This window comes from Camelina sativa, chromosome 12 (assembly GCF_030686135.1).
Source record: "Camelina sativa cultivar CO46 ecotype springtype chromosome 12, ASM3068613v1".
NCBI lineage: Eukaryota > Viridiplantae > Streptophyta > Magnoliopsida > Brassicales > Brassicaceae > Camelina > Camelina sativa.
In genome coordinates this window covers 1,095,389-1,114,892 of record NC_141891.1, presented here as the reverse complement: position 1 = coordinate 1,114,892, position 19,504 = coordinate 1,095,389, and the positions used below count along the sequence as shown (strand labels likewise).

At 34.6% G+C, this 19,504-nt stretch overlaps 3 protein-coding genes and 1 pseudogene across 4 annotated transcripts; 1 reads left to right on the top strand and 3 right to left on the bottom strand.

Moving 5' to 3' along the window:
* The first annotated feature begins 3,166 nt into the window (after positions 1-3,166).
* On the top strand, positions 3,167-5,596 carry LOC104729379 (uncharacterized). The gene is made up of 2 exons (XM_010448315.3): positions 3,167-3,421; positions 3,559-5,596. Exon 2 carries the CDS (start codon positions 3,591-3,593, stop codon positions 5,451-5,453), a length of 1,863 nt encoding a protein of 620 aa, XP_010446617.1. The 5' UTR covers positions 3,167-3,421; positions 3,559-3,590; the 3' UTR covers positions 5,454-5,596.
* Positions 5,597-5,618: 22 nt separating this feature from the next.
* On the bottom strand, positions 5,619-7,136 carry LOC104729380 (cytochrome c oxidase subunit 6a, mitochondrial). The gene is made up of 4 exons (XM_010448316.3): positions 6,899-7,136; positions 6,446-6,552; positions 6,123-6,165; positions 5,619-5,888 (listed from the first exon to the last, which is right to left on the bottom strand). The coding sequence occupies exons 1-4, from the start codon at positions 7,011-7,013 to the stop codon at positions 5,845-5,847; spliced, it is 309 nt and encodes a 102-aa protein (XP_010446618.1). The 5' UTR covers positions 7,014-7,136; the 3' UTR covers positions 5,619-5,844.
* A 295-nt stretch (positions 7,137-7,431) lies between these two features.
* Positions 7,432-9,713, bottom strand: LOC104729378 (putative hexokinase-like 2 protein; annotated as a pseudogene). Its single transcript, XR_015574044.1, has 8 exons — positions 9,409-9,713; positions 9,179-9,329; positions 8,844-9,098; positions 8,618-8,772; positions 8,413-8,511; positions 8,191-8,321; positions 8,040-8,121; positions 7,432-7,920 (listed from the first exon to the last, which is right to left on the bottom strand). The product of XR_015574044.1 is annotated as a putative hexokinase-like 2 protein (transcript).
* A 3,100-nt stretch (positions 9,714-12,813) lies between these two features.
* Positions 12,814-14,789, bottom strand: LOC104733097 (basic helix-loop-helix (bHLH) DNA-binding superfamily protein). Its single transcript, XM_087477827.1, has 5 exons — positions 14,727-14,789; positions 14,333-14,416; positions 13,687-14,199; positions 13,218-13,595; positions 12,814-13,137 (listed from the first exon to the last, which is right to left on the bottom strand). The coding sequence occupies exons 2-5, from the start codon at positions 14,366-14,368 to the stop codon at positions 13,063-13,065; spliced, it is 1,002 nt and encodes a 333-aa protein (XP_087333953.1). The 5' UTR covers positions 14,369-14,416; positions 14,727-14,789; the 3' UTR covers positions 12,814-13,062.
* Between the last annotated feature and the right edge of the window lie 4,715 nt (positions 14,790-19,504).

The following is a 19,504-nucleotide window of genomic DNA, read 5'->3' as shown; positions in this document are numbered from 1 at the left end:
AGCAAACAGTCTTGATTCTCTCCACTGTTCTTCCTTTGAATGACTTTACTTCCCCCCCCCCCCCCCCCCCCCCCTTTTTTGTTTTGTTTTGCTTTCATTTATTGCATAAATAATGCAACTCGAATATAGTTGAATTTAAAGAAAATTACACATTTGGAATTTGGTGGAGGGAGACTCAAGTGTCAATCAAAGTCGGTACACTGCCACCACGCCTTAAACCAATCTTCTGAACGCCAACGCCGCTCCATATATTTTATATAAATTTCTTCTAAATGATTCACTATATTTCTAACTTATAATACGCATAATGCTATTATCCAAAGGTCGATGGAAAATACTGTTATACTATATACGAGACCCACTCCAAAAACTTTTTATAAGCTTTTTCTTTGGTAAAATCCAGCTATCTAACATTTATGAATCAATTCTAGTTGGTAACGTACTTGATCAAATATTATCTACTTAATAATTTGTACATGATGATTTTCACTTAGGCTTCGATCAGCTTGAGTTGCAAAATTGTAGTTAAAAATGAATGGTTTGTTTTAAAATCGTCTTGATTTTGCTATTTCGTAGGTGGAGAACTTAAACCATTTTTAGGCCTTAAATGGAGAAAGTATTACATGCAGAGCAGATCAAGTAGTTCAAGCAGATCAAACAGAATAAAAATAGATCAAAAATTTAGCAGTTCAAATGCAGATCAAAGGTGAACAGCATCAAAAAAAAAGCTGTAGACCAGATCTGCACATATTTTTCCTGTATTTACCACAAAAAAAACAAAAAAATATGAACTGCACACAGTTCATCTGCATTAATTTTTAAAAACAAAAAATTTCTTGAATGGGAACTTAGTGATAGGAGGACTACATTAAAAGGTGATCTGCTATTTTTCTGTCTTTCACTAAAACTTCTTTTATTACGGATACCTTGGTCTTGTGATAATTTTTTTTTTTTTTTTGTGTCATTACAATATTTTAATATATGTGGACCGACAGATCTCAAAATGCTAACTCTTTATAAAAAGTTTTGAAATTTGGGAAAAACGCATTTTGTTAGGAGACGATTGAATTGATTGCACATTGTCGCACGATGGAGAAAACCTTTAAAAGCAAAGTGACAAAATGAAAAGACTCAAAATAAGAAACAACAAACAAGGAAGGAAAATGAGAGTTCCAAAGCAAAAAAAATACTTTGGCCATTCCGATCCCTTTTTGTTTCTGCTTCTTACCGTTTTACTTAACTGTTTCCGATCTCTTCCCTGTTGCATCACTTCCTTGGAACTATGGAAGTAATTTTGAAAAAAAAAATATGTATTGGATAGAAATCGTTAAAGCACAGAGTTGACAAGGTACAGTCACGTGGAGGCATTTTGGACACATGCATAATCTCTTTCTCTGTTTCAATGATCTACTTGACGTCCCCCATTGCTCCATACCTCATTCATTGTTCTTGTACGACACTGGACTTTGTTCATAATAGTATATGAGGTGGTTGATATATTCTTATATCATTTCTCAAAAAGAAATATATGTTTAATCGTCAACCATATCACATCATTACATAAGAGCTAGACACATTTTCAAGTATAGTTTTCCAAAAAATTTACCAAAAATATCCGGATATGTATTGTATTTTACAAGATATAGTTAAATATTGATATTTGTTTGAAACCAAAAAGAAAAGAAAACTGATAATTTGTATTCTTATATATAAAATAGTACAGAGAATAGTTATTTTCAAAAGAGTTAGAGGACAAAACTTACGGGGACAAAAAGTGGAGGGGATTCCAATGGTCCAATAGTGGATATGAATATTCACACGCAATATGCTAACACATCTCAAAAGGTTTAAATTTTTTGTCAACATCTCAAATGCTTTATGCAACAATATTTAAATTAATTATCAAGTCTACGTCATTAATTTAGTGAATACTTTCTACGTGGTATATTATACATGTAACATGCTCATAAACCCTAAGTGACACATGGAATTTATGGTATAACCACCAACACGACACTTGTACCATTATACCATGCTCCATGCATCAAACTCATGTCCTGATGTCCAACAATATGATCATGTCTATCTACAATTATAAGTATGAGAAGTACGTGGTACTGGATGAAGTACGTACACGGGATGGGAATATTGAAAGAGAGCTATGATGGGTTCTTAAATTCGTCGAAAGCTTACAATAGATAAAGCAAAGAAAGCCTGCATGCCTCCTCAAGTACGTACTATAATAACACTAATTAAGATATCAAAATCATCAAGGCTATATATATAGCTAGGAAATCCATTTTTTTTTTTTTTGTCTAATGTTGGAGATCCGGTTTATGGATATACTAGAATTAGTCGGATAATTTATACAGTATATATAGCATAAATACAATTTGAAGGTGAATTTAAAAATAGAAAAAATAATAATTGAAAAAAAATTAATGCAGCAGTAGTATAAAAACTGTACCTTTTGCGTGGGTGGAGGAATTAGGTCTACCGTTAGGGCACTTTCACGGGGACCATTCTCGCCTTAACCAAGAAGACTCCATTGCGAACAAACGTCAATGCGGGGTTAAAACTTGCAGTGTGTGCAATCCGGATCCGGCCGGTCTGGTCCAATAATTTATGGGTAGGGTTAGAAGTCTATTTAATCTTTATATATTAATTAAATATATATTAGAAACAAAATGTCACCACCTCACATTAAAATAATAAGATACACAAAAAAAAAAAAATGTAACCATTAAAAATAGAAAAAATTCCACATATGTAAATTTTCAGTGGCAATTTTCAATTTCCATATCAGTCATAAATGTTACAAAATTTTCGAGCCATTGGACACTTATACAAAAAGTGGAAAATATTACAATATATAGAAATTCTAACTAAAAAAAAAACCTCATATGAATAAATATTTCAAAATTGATAGAATGTTTATTGGCAATTAGACAAAATGATAGGAACTTCGATAAAATCAATCCGACGTCGGTTACAAGTCCATGGAGGAGTAAAAGAAAAAAGAAAAAAGAAAAAAGGTCACGTACGGCGTCGTGTTGAAGTCATCATCTGAGACTTGCAACGTCGGCGTTTTGAAGTCAGCGAAAAAGTAAAAGAAGTTTCAGAACGAAGTCGTTTTGAAGTCATCTGCTAATAATAGTATATGTTTGCTCTCTAATAAATAAACTATTTCCAAAGTGATTATTTAATTTAGTCAAAGGTTTGCGTAATTTGTTTGTGATCAAAGAAAGCGTTGCACGATTATTTTTTTTCTTTTCTTAGTGGCAAAGTTTGCGAGATCCAAGAACTCTCTCATACTCTCTCTTCTGTGTTCACATTCTCTTTTCCCATTCATCCATCGCCAAGAACTGAATCACACAAAGTTTGTATTTTTTTCTCATTCTAACTCCTCAATCTTTTCCAGGTAAATCAGATTCTTGAGCTCTTTTGGGGTTTTATCGTTTTCATCTGATTTGTAGTTTTGTTCTTCCGTTTCTGTTTCATTGATGATCTCTGAGGGTATTTAGGGGTTTTTTTGTTTTTGGTAATTTAAAAAATTAGGTTGCTTTTTGGAAGGAACGAAGTTAGAAAGAATGGTGAGAACGCCAAGAAGAGGAGGGCAGAGATCAAAGGGGATTAAGGTGAAGCATTGTATTCAATTGACTCTGTTGCTTAGTGTTGGAATATGGCTGCTTTATCAGATGAAGCATTCTCATGAGAAGAAATCTGAGTTTGTTGAGAGTTCTACTAAGATTCTTGTTGATGATGATGATAACAAAGTTGTTAAGCTTGGAAGGAAAGATATTCTTAACCCTAGAGTTGTTGAGACGACCAATGTGAAGGATGAAGTTGAAGTTGAAGATGAGATTGTAGATAGGGAGGAGGAAAGAATCGAGGATAAAGCAGTGGTAGAAGGGGATAATAACGAGAAGGAAACCGAAGGTATTGGGAACGAGGAGGATTCAAACAATGGAGATAGTGAGAAGAAGGTTGTTGTTGTTGATGAGAGTGAAGAAGCTAGAGAGATGAATTACAAGGGAGATGATGCGTCCAGTGAGGTATTGCATGGGACGACGAGTGAGGTGAAGAGCAATGAAAAGGTTGGTGTTGAGGAAGAGGGTAAGTCTAAGACTACTGAGAGTGTTAGTTTCCATGAAGATGAGTCAGGTCCAAAGACTGGTGTATTGGTGGAGGGTTCTGTTATTAAACAAGTTTCTTCCAACACAACTGAGAATGGAGAGATTGGTAGTGATGATGGTGAGCAGCAAGAGACAAAGAGTGAGTCTGAGTCAAAGACTGGGGAGAAGCCAGAAGGTGAGAAGGGGTTTTCTGATTCGAACGGTGAATTGCCTGATGAGACTAAACAGTCAACTTCCAATGCAACTGAGACTACAGAGACTTCTGGGAGTGATGAGTTGGGATCGAGTGGGAAATCCACTGGTTATCAACAGACGAAGAACGAAGAAGATGAGAAGGAAAAGGTAGAATCTTCTGAACACTCATCTGTAGTGGAAAGCAAAGTCAAAGAATCCGAGAAGAAAGAGAAAGAAGAGTCCTCGTCACAAGAGGAAGAACCCAAGAAAAGTGAGGAAGAAGAGTCTTCATCTCAAGCGGATAATGAAACCAAAGAAGCTGTAAAACAGGAGAAAGAAGAGTCTTCATCTCAAGAGGAGAGTAAAGAGGAACAACCTGAGGAAAAGAAGAAAGAAGAGTCTTCATCTCAAGAGGAAAGCGAAAAGGAACAACCTGAGAAAAAGGTGAAAGAAGAGTCTTCATCTCAAGAGGATAATGAAATTAAAGAAACTGATAAAAAGGAGAAGGAAGAGTCTTCCTCTCAAGAGGAGAATGCAATCAAAGAAACAGTGAAGCAGGAGAGAGAAGAGTCTTTATCTCAAGAGAAGAATGAAAACAAAGAAACTATGAAACAAGAGAAAGAGGAGTCTTCAGTATCAACGGAAAAGGAAAACACCAACAGTGAGAAGAAAATTGAACAGGTGGAATCTACTGATTTTTCAAACGCACAGGAGAAGAGCACTGACGAACAGAAGACTAATGAAAGCCAGAGTGAATCCGGCAATGGAAATGGCAATTCGGATTCTGATAAAAAGGAAACAGAGAATGATACAGCAAAAACAGAGTCAGAGAAAGAGGAAAACAACAAGAATGGCGAAACAGAGGAAATCCAAAACCATCAAGAACAGACCAGTGAATCCGGCAATGGAAGTGGCAACTCAGATTCTGATAAAAAGGACACAGAGACTGGTATTGCAAAAACAGAGTCAGAGAAAGAGGAAAACAACAAAAACGTCAAGACAGAGGAAATCCATAACCATCAAGAACAGACCAAGTCCGCTTTGGATGATAGTCTGCCTCAACCTAAGGATACTCGAACTGATCTAGAAACTCTTTCTGAAGCGAGCAACGGATTATCCAGCAACAAAGTTGCTGCTCTGTGATGATGTTTCTTAAAGAAGTGAAGTTGTTATGTATTGGTATTAGCCATATTCTGTACTATCCAGTTTTCACCATATGACGGGTCTTAAGTCCCAATCAGTAGTATTGAGTTTTTGATAGTTATCAATACATACTCTTATATCTAGTTCTGCCCCAGTCTCACTCTATTATCATCAAAAAGTTTTCTTTTTTTTTATTGAGATTGAATCACAAGAGATTTGAAGGACACAAGTCTTGGATAATAAACCAAGCAGAGTATAAATTCTTATTCCCAACAAAAGAAACGAGACTGAAGTAGCAAATCGTTGACAAACAAAACGTTAAGAACAAATACGGTAAAGCATTTAGCCTTTCAAATAAACCAAAGAAGACATTATTGTGTACACGCAAGACTCAGTGCCCATCATTGTGCTTCACCTCAAACAGACCATCTGGACCTGATAATGACAAAATAGAAAGCATGGATTCAGAAACCAAACGGTTACGGATTTGGAAAAACAAAGTTACAAATAACTCTTTGATGATCTCTCTTATGGTTTTTAGGAGAACCAGTAATTTTAAAAAGAGTCATTATATGTGACAACTAAACCGCATCATCAAAGCTGCAGATCACAAACATAAGACAGTAAAGAGGGAGAACAGAAAGAACAAAACTGAAAAGGCACACATACCCCAAGGAAACTCCTTGTTACGGATGTGCATATACGGATAGGCCTGCAAGAAGGAAACAACAAGAGAAAAGAATGGTTCACGACAAAATCAAGGCAATGCAAGCTTAAATTATACAGCAGAATAAATGAGATGAGAGCCAAATCAGTAAAAGTAAAAAAAAGTAGCTTTCTGAACAATTTCACAATCTGCATACTCAATTCCATTTCAGTGGTCATATTAATTAAACATTGTCTCACACTAGGCAAGGAAGACTTAAGATTCTCAAAATCAGAGAAGTTATAGCAGTAATCCCAATGGAAGGGGGGTTGTAAGAGAAGCTTACAGGAGGGTCTTCACCGTGATGATGGCCCTGGGACAAAACATAGGCGGCTAGAGCAGTGCAACTAGCAATACCCAAATACGTTATCTTCTCCCACTTCGCTGCTTCATCTGTACCAAAAAAAAAATCAATTTAAACAAAAACTGATGATAAATACATAATGGCTATATCGTACCAAGCTGATTTTGCGAAATCGAGTAAAATCGTCAAAGAACAAACGTGTTTGACCCAATCGATCTACAGAATCAATTCCCAAATCAACAGAGCTAGGTATCCGAATTGGTTCCCCAAACAAGAAACTGGAATCCGTGTAAAATCATATGAATCTTAATCAGCTCAGAACATAATCAATTAACAAAGAATCGCAATCGAGCGTGACCTAATTCTAAATCAAAATACAGAGATCCTAGATCGAATCGAAATGGTAAACAGAGAGAGAGAGAGGAGACAAATTACAAGCATCGTCATGGCCGGCGGAAGAGGAGAAGCTTCGTTTAGGAGCGACGGTTGTCTTGGGAGTTACGCGGATCGCTGCTCGTGAAAGAGCTGAACGTACAATCGCCGTAGCCATATTATTCTCCGGGATCTTCTTCTTCTTCTTTCTTCGTGTTACGACTTTGAGACTATTGAGGAAGAGAGATGTGAAAAAAGGGTTATGTTATGTCGTCCACTCAACTCTGAATCAGGACCCGTTGTTGAATCTGAAACTAAACCCATTATGAATATTATACAACTAATGGGCCTTCTCGAAATTGGGCTATTTTGGCCCATCATTGTTGTTGTTTTTTTTTTTGAACCAAAGTTTCCTTTTTTTAAAACAACAACAATTGCTACGAAAATAATTTGTAAATTATAATTGTGAATTTTATTATTTACTAAAAGTTTGCAAAATTTTATATGATTAATTCTAAACTGATTCCAACGTTTCAAATATATATATATATAATTTTAGGAGAAAAAAAAAATAGAAACAAAAAATATATTTGATGTGTTTTTAAAAAAAAAAAATTCTTATAGCCACTTCTGTTTCTTGATTTGAAGTTTCATGGGGTAAAAATTTAAGTACGTAGAGAGTGAACATATGAGCATATATGTAGTTTCATATAATCTTAAAGGGAAACAAAAAGAAAGAAACATCATCATCATTAGGTTTCGGTATCTTGTTGGCCGCCACCGCGGCAGGCAGCAAGGAAGAGAGATCCGGCAGCAGATCCACCGTGAGAATGCTCAATAACAACGTGATCTGATAACTCGTCACCGAGCATTTCCCAAACGCTGCTATGAAGATAGTTTCTAAAGACCCTGTAATGATCGTACAATCCTCCTTCAACTATCACAATGCTCATCTTCTTCTCTAACCTTCCCAGCTTCTTTATCATCCCAACTATTCCTGCTCCAGCCAAACGAGCAGCTCGTTCCGCTACTACATCGCACACTTCAACCACCACTTCCCTTGCCGCAAGAGTTGAATCCATTATCTATGTATAGGTTCATTCACACAAGATTTTCAAGAAGTGCTTGATTTTATTACAAAACGCTTGTACTCTACTAGTAGTTGGTAAAAATTGCATTAAATGATGAGTCTTATGAAGGTTACCCCAAAAACTTCCTTGAGCTTTCTGTTCACAATCTCTCGTTCTTCGGATATATCTTGATGCATCGCAGCCATGTCTGGCGGCCTAATTTAAGCTCGAAATTAATGAATAATAAAAAAAATGTAAGGAATAAAGAAGAGACAGTAAACGTACCATAAAATGTAAGGAATGGTTAGTTTTGGAGGCAATGCATCTCCAAAGAGAGCAGTTTCTTCAGACATTCTTAGCAACACTCTTCTCACTATCTCCCCTAAGTATCCTCCGGACACCATCTTCTCAAACACCTTAAAACAGAGGAAAATACCATTCTCAAAAAAAAAAAAAACACAAAACAATGAATTTGTACCAAAAACCTCAAGAGATATGAATTCTTACTTGGTTTCCGGGATTCAAGCTTTCCGCGTCAAGAGAAGTATCAAACTCGGTTATAGGAAGATGACAAGATTTGAAATCTCCCCACTCTGTGCTAACAACCTACAATCTTATCATGTACAAACCACTTGATATCACAACTTCATAAAAGCTTTATGGTCATGAAATTGGATCAAATGTGACGAAACTCTAAAGTATCTTAACATACGATTTCTTGTGTCTGGGGTATCGCAGGTTTCCACATCGAATCTCTTGAGCTTGCTCAATGTAGGCAGCGTTAGTTCCCATACCTAATGATACTGCAGCCACTGTGTCCTTGTGATAGTACCTTCCTCCAGCCAACTCTCCTACTGTGTTATCCACCTGATCCCAAAAACATTATTATAAAGTCTAAGATTAAAACTTCATCTCGGATCATCTTTAGACTCCCTTACCAGCGCTGTGTTCATCCGAATATTCAGACCATGGCTCTTCAGTGATTCATTCATACCATTCACCAACTCCTTCCGAACTTTATTATCATCATCATTTGCTAAACTCTTCCTCTGTATCGCCAATATTGAACCTGATCCAATCTGCTCAACAGAGCGTGTTAATGTAAACCCGAGATCCTTCACTTCCTCTGTATCTTCACCAGGGTTCATCGCAAGAAATTTAACAAGCTCTAATGATATGAAATCGCACAACTCCTGAATCCACAAAACAAAATCTTAAAAACTTTAAGTAAACCTAACGTGTAATCCAAGATGTGTATCTATATAATTCATACCTTGAAAGAAGCGTTTAAAACATCGTCAGGGATCGAAATCTCTTGCTTATGTACATCCGAAATAGGCTCTTCATTACCTCGTAAACTCCCACGTAACAGTAGAAGTTCCTTGGCTCTCAAGTTAACTCCATAGTGTACCCCTTTCTCATCACTACAAATCATTATAGCGTTTATTAATGGTCTATCTGATGATACTCTCTGTGGCAAAACAGAGTATTCTGATGACTTACCCGGAAGGGAGAGAACCGGCGAATGAAACGAGCATGTTGAGGGAACCACAAGTCTCGGCGACTGCAGCCGCGAGAGAGGCGGTCATGTCAGCGATCAAGGCGTCCGCCACCGCCCATAGCTTAGAGACCGGCGTGGCGCATTCTCTAGCAAATTTCCTTAAAATCCTTTGCGTTTGTTTCCGCCGTCGCTCCTTCGTCCGAATCCACCGACTCATTAGTACAGCCGCTGCAACCGTCGTAACCGTTGCAGCCGTCACGGCCAGAACCACCTCTTTCCTTGTCATTGTTTCTACAGGTTTTTTTTCTTTCTCCGATGTCTGATTTACACAGTAACAATCTCAATAAAAAAATAAGATGCGTTATGTTGTTAGCTTGTTTTGCGTATTAAGTTGAATCATTCAACTTTTTTTTTAATGTATAAATCGGATAATTCGGTTTAAGGAAATTTTCCTTTTTTGTTTGTCAATAACTTTAATTCCTTTTTGTTATCACTTATCAGTATTTAACTAATCAATATATATAACTGTTAAAATAAAAATTTATTTGATTTTTCAGTATTTCAAATTGATTTCATTAACTCAACTAAAAACTCTTCATATTATTATCAAACCAGCGATATATACCATAGAGTGATGCATCAATACTAACCATGTGAGCGTGTAACCCGTATATAATAAAGCTTAAGAGACTTTAAAACAAGCAACAAACAAAACCCAGAGAGACTAATGCAAGTCTTAGGTACTTGTAATTGTACCTATCTGAAACAAATTTAAGCTATCAATTAAAAAAGCGTTTGTACATTTTGAGGTAGTTTTTGTATACTGGCTTTAATTTGTCATTCGTATCAATAATACTAGCTCGCTTTTCCATATAAACAATAAACACACAAGTTGCCCAATCGTGTCGAGAAATTAATGAGTTAATGACTACGGATTAGGGTTAGGGGGACAAGTGATGCACACGTGACATCACGTGATATAGCAGGCTGCTATAAGCAGCTCACATGGTGTGCGAACGGCGATTCCTGTGCTTTGTCGTGCTTGTCCCTTATAAAATTGGATGCTTCGAGGCGAGTGGATCTTTTGAATTGAACGACACTCGGAGGAAAATAATTTTAAAATTTAACTTTTTTTTTTTTGGTAATTATTTTAAAATTATACTGGAATGTGAATGTACGTAGTGTCATAAAAACATAATTTTCATTTTTGTATTATTAAATAGTATGATTTTGACCATGCACGTTAATACATATGGCTTCACATGAGATTATGTTATTTATTGTTCAAAGGTGATGCAAAGAGCAAAGTGACCCGATATTACATTGATAATATACTGAATTTGGAAAATTCCCACGTTTTAAATTGCATTTTGTATATGCCAAAAACAGAACTTCCCCAGTTTTCAACTCAATAATAGAAAAGGATCGGATTAGCATGTATTATATATATAGTGCGAGTCGTCATCTCATGTCATGTGGATGTCGACTTTTGGATTATATATTGTGCATTTGAAAGCAACAAGAGTCACATGAAGCAGCTGATTCCTTCTTTGTTTTTTTCTTAATAGAATGAATACTTACTAAATTCCAGTTTTTGTGACATGAAAACAAAACAATGATGAATTAGTGAATTTTTGTTGTTGTTAATTATGGCTTGTGATAACATACGTATATGTTTTCGTAAACATCTAATTGCATATGTATAAGTGTATAACTCTGGTAACCACTTCTACAAAGACCACTATCTACCAAACCATACGCCTAACTGGACGGCCGTATGCTAAGAGGCATCGAGAATCTTGAGATATTATAGAGAATTGATCAATATTACTACCAAGACCAATAGGCATGCAAAGTAACTCTCTTAACAACATTGATGTTACGTAAATTATTTTTATATCATGATGTGACGTAATTTCTTTCTGATACTGCTTTGTGGTATTGCGATCTAGACATGCCGTCCAAAAAAATCATATGACAATCAGGACAAATCTCGACGGTCGTCATACAATGTTCTTGTTTTTATTATCATATAATTACATCTTAATAAAAAAGTATTAGCAAGAGTACTTATTCACATCAGCTGTTAAAAAGGTATGTTCTTACTCAGTTGACAGATCATATGTAATGTATTACTTGTCATTTATAAAGAAAAATATAATGAGAACTGACAGAAAAATTAGTTATACATATTGCCGTTGGGTTATTTGGGCTCAACTAAGACAAATCCGAACTCGGCAGAGTTTGTAATTGGTTTTACATTGGTATTGTAATCAAGAATATACTAAATTAAAGTAACAATATCCCACGTTTGTAATTAGAATTTAATAAACCTCTTTGTATGTATTTGGTAACCCGGTTCTTAAGGAATTTGCCCGTTAATTATATATATTTCTTTTTCTTTTTCCTCTCTCATAATACATAAATATATTAAATCAGGATAGTTGCTTTAATATCAAAAAGCAGAAAGACTTATCCACACAAATGACGAAACAGAGAATAGGTGCGTTGTCAACGGGAAACACATAGGTTTTGATACCCACCAAAACACCATGTAACACGTGAAGGATAACTAGGAAAAGCAATGCCAAAGTCTTTGACTACTATTGCAACTGTTATTTGTATATATTTCCTAATATTTTGAACATCTTTTCCCCGATAGATTTGAGTTTGACAGTAGATTTCTGTCCAGCATATATATCAATATACTCTTTCGTATGTATTAATCGGAGTCTTTTTTCTTGTTGATTAGAGAAATTTGTTGTTGATTAATATAACTTCACAACAAAAAAGAGTTAGTATATTAAACAGAGATTTTTTAAAAAGTTACATATTAATCAGAGTTACCTTCAGAGTCCTATTATACATGAAGATACTGTATGTGCATATTTATGTGTACATATAAAATATAATTTTAGGCTGTCAAAAAAAATTATATTGGTATTTGTAATCCACTATTTGGACGTTTTAATATATATAGATTATATAAAAATATTATATACCTGATCTTTATAAAAAAAAAGAATATATAAAATATATATATATATATATTTAACATATATAAAAATATAATATATCTGATATATTCCTTTTTAAAAATGTATAATATTTTTATTAAAACTGAAAGGAAGAGAAGGATAGTTATCCACTTTCTAATTCACGATTTGTCCTAATTATACGGAAGGAAAGACAATTAGTCCTGTGGAGTTCCTCGACTTATCATGTTATTAATCAACAATTAGTAAATTGCTCATATATCTTGTATATCACTTCGATTAAATATTTTTGTTCCTTATTTTGCATGTAATTAAGATTTACGTATGTTCATTGCTAATATAACTAATAACAGTTAAAACAAAAAAAAGTTTAACTAATAACAAAATAAGCGTTTTAGTTTGGCATCGATGTTTCACGTAAAATTAATTAACATTGACTCATTACACAAACGAAAGTGCTTTACATCTTTAGAAATTCAATATATGAATGAATACACAAAAAAAAGGGAAAAGTAAGTGAAATAGAGACGACAAAATCCATCAATCATACAACTTATCATTATTTAAACGAACATTTTCATGGAATAAAAACACTTATGATTAATTCTTCGATATGTTCAACTAGATCTCCTAACGTATAAGCATGAAACTTTGAAACAATCACATGAACTTCGATAAAGCAGACCTCAAGCTCTTTACAACATCCATGAGTGTCATGTCGAAATCACTCTCCTTCTGCAAATAAACATTAAGAGATGTTAATCTAGAAGTAAGAACAAGTACATTTGTTTATATATGCGTGTGCATAGGCATACCTTAGCTATAATGGTGAAGTCAAGAGTTGGTCCAAATGGCAATACACTTGAATTAGTTATTGTCAAGAAACGCAAATTCTCAATCTCAGCCATAATCTTGGCAATATGGCCTTTTTGCTTCTCGCAAAGGATCTTGATTAAAACATCTTTATCCGAGAATCTTACTTCGATCTCAGGCAGATCCAAGCCCGAAGAGCCATCTTCACATGAAGAAGAAGAAGATGACTGATTATTATCGTCCAAAATCAGCTTAGACTTCTTCACAAGTACCATTGATTCCAATCTTCTCTCTTTCTTCTCTTCCTCCAACTCTCCCACTTTTTCTTGGAGATACTTTATATGCTTTAGTGCATCTCCCAACACATAAGCCTTGTCCATCTACACACAAAAGTTCAAGAAATTACACATATGGATTCAAGAAAACGTTACTTTCTACGATAAATCAAAGGAGATAAGAGGTTGTATGTACCTTTTTAAGGCCAGGAACTAGAGCGGAAAGAGCTACAAATCTTTGAGTAAGCTTCTCTCTGCGTTTTCTTTCGGCGATTATGTGGTCTTGAGCATTGGATTGGCTTCTAGGCAAAGGTTGAGTCCTCTTGGTCCCTTTTTGAATAATCGGCTCACTGTTCCGGTGTGGTGGCACTTCCGCCTCTACTTTGGGGCTAAAGATTGAGTTGGGAGAGTAGTCATGATCCATAACATTTGAACCAGCATTTCCGAAAGAGAGAATTCTTGAGGAAGGCTGGCAATGAAGATGAGGCTTTGAATTAGGAGGAAGAGAAGAAGAATGTGGCGGTGGCAATTGTGGTAATATGTAAGTAGTCTTGAGGATCTTTGATGGTTTCATTTCTATCAAATCATCATCATAAGAAGGATTAATGTTAGTGTGGAAAGAGTTTGGAAGGGTGTATTGAGCTTCATGGACCTCTCCCACTATTGAGTTCATGTGAAATTGTTGAATAATGCTATTTTCTTCTATTTCCTGTATATATCATCACAAAAACAAAAAACAAAAAAAAATAAGTGAAAAAGACAGTACCAGATGAAAATATATATAGTATATGATTGAGATCGAACAATTACACACATATACGTTTATGTGTTTATATGTATACCTGCTCAGAGAACCATCTTGCGGATAACATGTTCATTGCTTCTTTTTTTTTTTGTGCGCAAAAGATGAAGTTGCTTCTTATAATCTGAAAATGGTAAAAATAAGCGAAAGGACCTTAATTAGTGAATAATTTGTAAACAAGAAATTGTATTTAACCAAAAGCAAAGAAGGTAACGGGTAAATCTGGTGAAGTAGGGTTGTTCATATACATGATTTGACTATATATATACCCCCCCCCCCCCCCCCCAGATCAAGAAACTTTAAGTTATATGTAATCTATGTTTCTTGAATTCTAAAGAAAATGAGAAATTTATTGGTGTAGCCCTAGAAAATCCAGAGAAGATTTTTGTACCCAAAGAAAGGAAAAAATTGGAGAAAGTTTGAACTGAACTCACCTTCTTCTTGGAGAGAGAGAGAGAGAGAGAGAGAGAGAGAGAGAGAGAGAGAGAGAGAGATTGGGATTTGTGTGTGAGAATAGTCGAATGCATATATGTAGACATACAGGCGTATGGAGTAATTTGTACGCGTGAAAAAGTAATAACTCTACTACATATAAAATTTAGTCTCAAAGTAATAATATTCCATTTTCTCCCAGTTTTTGGGTGTCAAAACTAATAATGCATAGATATTTTTAGTATATGAGCTAAGCAGGATCAATGGGTTGAATATATACAATTTTAACATATAACTATTAACAAATCATCGATTTGGTTGATTTCAATTTATCTAAGTAACCAATGAATGTAACCTTCTTATTATTTATCACAAAAAACAAAAAACAAAACAAAAACTTATTATTATCGGAAATAAAAATCATATATCATACTATATAATATAGTGTATGCTGTTAAAATGAATAAAAAAAGAAACTACAAAGAACGAGAGAAGGCATTAGTAAAAAAACCTTCATGATTCATTTTCCTTTTTCAAACATGTTTTGGTTTTAGAGAAATTTTCAAAAATAGTCAAGAGGACAAGGAAACTTTACATAATGAAATGGTGGGTCCAAAAATATATAGTCTAGAAATTTATAAACCAATGTTTGTTAGTTTAATACTTTTGTTATGTAAACTCAATGTGGCACCAACCAAAGATCTCCCGAAGATTTTATAGTATTCTTTTTAAATAATGGTATCGGTTAGGCCATTGTTACGACATTTAAATATTTCCATTTGGTTTGATTTTCAAAAAGAGTGAAGAAAATTTTAGACGCAATTAAGGATGCAAGGTTAAGTTTCAAGGTAATATCAATATGATTGAATTGATTGGTGTAAAGCGTTAAACTAATATTTGTATCAATATCATCACCAAGACTGTCTATATATGCTGCAGATTAGACGCGATGGGCGTATAAATTAAACCTCAAAACATTTATATTTAAAAATATAATTAATATCTACGACTTCCATCCACTCAAAATAGTTTGACATTAAGGTAATTTCTTAGTTCGACACTTTCGTGAGCGGTGGTGCGACTCATGTGCCTTGTGTCTTGTGCAAACGTGCTGTTCTGAATATAGTAAGAACTTACTAAAAAGGTTAGCACTCATGTAAATTAAATTCAAGATGATCTATCAAAACTATAATGAACTTCATAGAAATCCTAAAGCTAGGCAAACAAAACGCACGTGGGCTATTTATAATCTAATACTAATTGAAATAAAAGCCAGTTCACTTACAGCTAATCTCTCTTTTTTTCCTCGACTACTACGCTCCATGATAGAAGCATCTCGGCTCCTGCAAACAAAATTTAGTAGTATTTTGCATAGAAGTTAATATAATAGTTAGTATTATTCCTTTTCAAAAGCTCCAAGTACAATAGACATGATTAGGAGGATCTTATGTTCCATTTCTTCACGACCTGAATGTTACAGTGATGTTTTTTTTTCCTGTTTTAAAATCGAATTTTTGTTTTTCACAAAAGTGTAGTTTTGTATTTCTAACACAAATTTTATTGACTAATGATCAATTTAAACCATACTATATAGTCTATATAATAACTAAATTTAGTTTATTATTAAAAGGCATAAGAAAAATGGTAAAATGACACTTAAGTAACAAATTATTAGTATCTAAATAGTTTCTTGGGTTTGTATCACATATTAAGAGTTTAAGATTTTGAAGGAGAATATTGAATGCACTGTACTCTTTGTAAGGATTTGTTGTATAATTGTCTCTAGATTCATTTTTTTGTTTGTTTTTTGATGTTAACGTGAATAGTTTCTTTACAAAAAGCTTCGCGTAAGTGGTTTTGGATTTTTGATGAGGCCCAAAAAAAATGTTTTAAAAGCCTAGTGAAAAGAGAAACAGAACTTCATTCATGAGCGAACCATTGCTGAAGCAGGTTTGTGAAATTTGGGTGCTCTCTTCGAGCCAAAATGATGTCACAGATGGTTCTATCTATCTGACAAAAAACAGTAAAAACAGTTGAACAGACATTGTTGTGAAAGCAGTTGTTGCGTTCTTTCCAAAGTATATAAATCGTGGTTTGGACCGCGACCGCTTTGAAACACGTTTGGTGACGCAAATCAGCAGATGAGAGCCAGGAGATTCATTTTGTGAACTAGTAAACCATGAACTAGATTCAGATTCAGTTCATTGTTTTTGTTTTGTTTAATGTATAGCCCTTTCAGCCATTACCAAACCAACTGTACTTTGGCCGATTAACAAAATAAAAATTAGTATTTACTGTTCTACATAAACAAATTTATACACTAATTTATACTGTATTATTCTTTTGAAAGCTCCACGTGCATTATAATAGATTAGGCTAAAATTAAAATGAAAATCTTATTTTTCATATCTCAAGATCTAAAATACTACTAGTAAATAATTATGATTCCTCGATCCGTATCATTGGTTAACGTGAAAGCATAATTAGTTTTGAAGTCAAACCCTAATTGAAATGAAAGAGAACAAACAGATACAAACAAATTGGTATTATAGAATCCAACAGAGAAACCTTATTATATACTGTTGGCATATGTCATGTAATTAAGAAACCTTCTAGTGACACTAATTGACATTTTTCAATTATTTTCTCTCTCTGGAGTTACATGTTGGTTGATGGATTTAGAGCATATACTGACCTTATAATTGATGGATTCGCTGTAGATTTGCTATGGATTTGATAACACTGTTTCATCCTAATCCTAACTCTTTTGACCTAATCAAACTTGAAATCATGAACCAAAAGAAGACTTCAAAACTCTGTTATATAGCATCCAAAGCGATTGGTTTAGAAGGCAATGCCACTGCCAAATAAAGAAAACAGAATTCTTGCGTAGAGCTCTATAATTAATCTGATTATTAGCAGCATCGGAGGGAAAAAAAAAAGTAATTTTGAGCTCGCTTCAATGGTGTTTCTTTAGAGGCAATGGGTTCCACTTCCATCTGAGACCTTGAGAGTTCCGTACAAACCTTTCTCTGTTTTACACTTTGTTGTCTAGGATTTGTCACTGTCTTTCTGAGAAAGGACCAAAGCTGCAAACAGAATTTTGGTAAAAACAGAGTCAGATTAATCAGCTCAATGCTAATACTCTAAACATAAAGACAAAACAAAACCAGACAATACAACTTTGTGACTTTGAGGTTGTAGCAAATAGCAATAGTAGTGTTTTCCGCTTTGCAACTTTTTTCCTGGAAGATAACTTTTTCAATTTGTCATAGTAAGTGTCTGTCTGCAAGTCAAAAGAAGTTTAATTCAATATGGTGTAATTCACTAACATAAAAACATCGTTAAAGATATATCAACAGCAAGCAATGTCAAAAATAAATCGATCAACTTTAGGAAAAGCTACAAAATTAGGGTTTAAAATTAAACATCTTTGCTCTGTATTCCGAGTAATCTGAGTCCGTGGATATATATAAGCAAGGGATCTTTGAAAACCAGAGATGCAGAGTTCTGATATTGGTTACGTGACTTGTGTAAGAAGAACCTTTATATGAAGTGTCAGACAATGAAAACAAGGTTAGTGTAGTCTTTGATCTTGTTCATCACAGAGGGTGACTTTGGTTCTTATCTCGAACCTTGCGCCTCTTTAGAATAACAGTAGAGAAGAGACAAATCATACATCCACCAAGTCTAATACAAAGGAGCTATGCAGAGAGCACAATGTTCAATAAACAGAATTAACGGTTTGATAATTGCCAGATACACATGATGAGTCATCAAATCATAACGCATTTATTTTTTATTTTTGTAAGACTGTAGTAGTAGATAGATAACTTAAGTTTGCTCTGGAACTTTTGTGAGAAATAATGGAATCTTGAAAACCAGAAGGTAAAAAAAATATATATAAAGTAAATAATTAAAAAATAAAAAAGGAAACTTTGATGAAACCCTAGGTCTATAAATATACAAGGATAGTCTCTCGCGTCTCTACTCTTTTGTCTAATCGTGTTTTAGTATCAATCTGATCATCAATCACAAACCAGAGAAATCAATCACATGCTCTGTTTTTCTTTTTCAGCATTCTCTTCTTCGATTCCTTCTTCCTCTGCTTCTCTTTTGAGCCATTGCTCTTCGTCGTCTTCGCTAACAAGAAACGATGATCCCTTACGTTTTACAAAATCACACCGACCGAGATCGTAAAAGCATGTGCCAGCGATCTCTCTTCTTCGCTAACAAGAAATCATCGTTTACAATCACGTCGGAACGAGATCGTAGACGTATGTGTGATATCTCTTCTTCGATCGCGCGCCAATAAGAAACGACGATGAGCCCTTCGTTTACAATCACCCCGAGCGAGATCGTAGTTGTATGTGCAAGCGATCAATCTCCTCTTCTTCTTCGGTTCGTCGTAAAGTCTGCGGTGTCTTAGAAAGTCTACGAAGAATACAGAGGAGGTGCGTGCTAGATCATCGACGGAGATGAGTCGGATGACCAAAGAGACGCACGAGATTGATTGTGAAGGTGGGATGGATCTACGAGTGTCTACGTTTGCCCGTGACGGTGGTGGAGATTAGCAATCCATGTTCAAAGCCCAACAACAACTTTCCCAGCCCATTAAAAACAAGGTCAGTTTCTCGATTTAGAAAAATTAATTAGTTTTAAAATTTTAAAAACATTTAATTTTTTCACTCTCTGATTTTCAAAGTTTTTGTTTTAATTTTTAAAAAAAATCTTTTTTACTGTTTTAATAATAGAAACTTGGATAATAAATTTACAATAC

Excerpts from the sequence above, each read along its gene's own strand:
- LOC104729379 (XM_010448315.3), top strand. The coding sequence starts at position 3,591 with ATGGTGAGAACGCCAAGAAGAGGAGGGCAGAGATCAAAGGGGATTAAG.
- LOC104729380 (XM_010448316.3), bottom strand. The coding sequence starts at position 7,013 with ATGGCTACGGCGATTGTACGTTCAGCTCTTTCACGAGCAGCGATCCGC. Across the intron at positions 6,553-6,898 it reads CGCCGGCCATGACGATGCTT|ATGAAGCAGCGAAGTGGGAG; the intron begins GTAATTTGTCTC and ends TTTTTGGTACAG. Across the intron at positions 6,166-6,445 it reads ATCACGGTGAAGACCCTCCT|GCCTATCCGTATATGCACAT; the intron begins GTAAGCTTCTCT and ends TCCTTCTTGCAG.
- LOC104733097 (XM_087477827.1), bottom strand. The coding sequence starts at position 14,368 with ATGAACATGTTATCCGCAAGATGGTTCTCTGAGCAG. Across the intron at positions 14,200-14,332 it reads CAAGATGGTTCTCTGAGCAG|GAAATAGAAGAAAATAGCAT; the intron begins GTATACATATAA and ends TGATATATACAG. Across the intron at positions 13,596-13,686 it reads TAGTTCCTGGCCTTAAAAAG|ATGGACAAGGCTTATGTGTT; the intron begins GTACATACAACC and ends TTTTGTGTGTAG.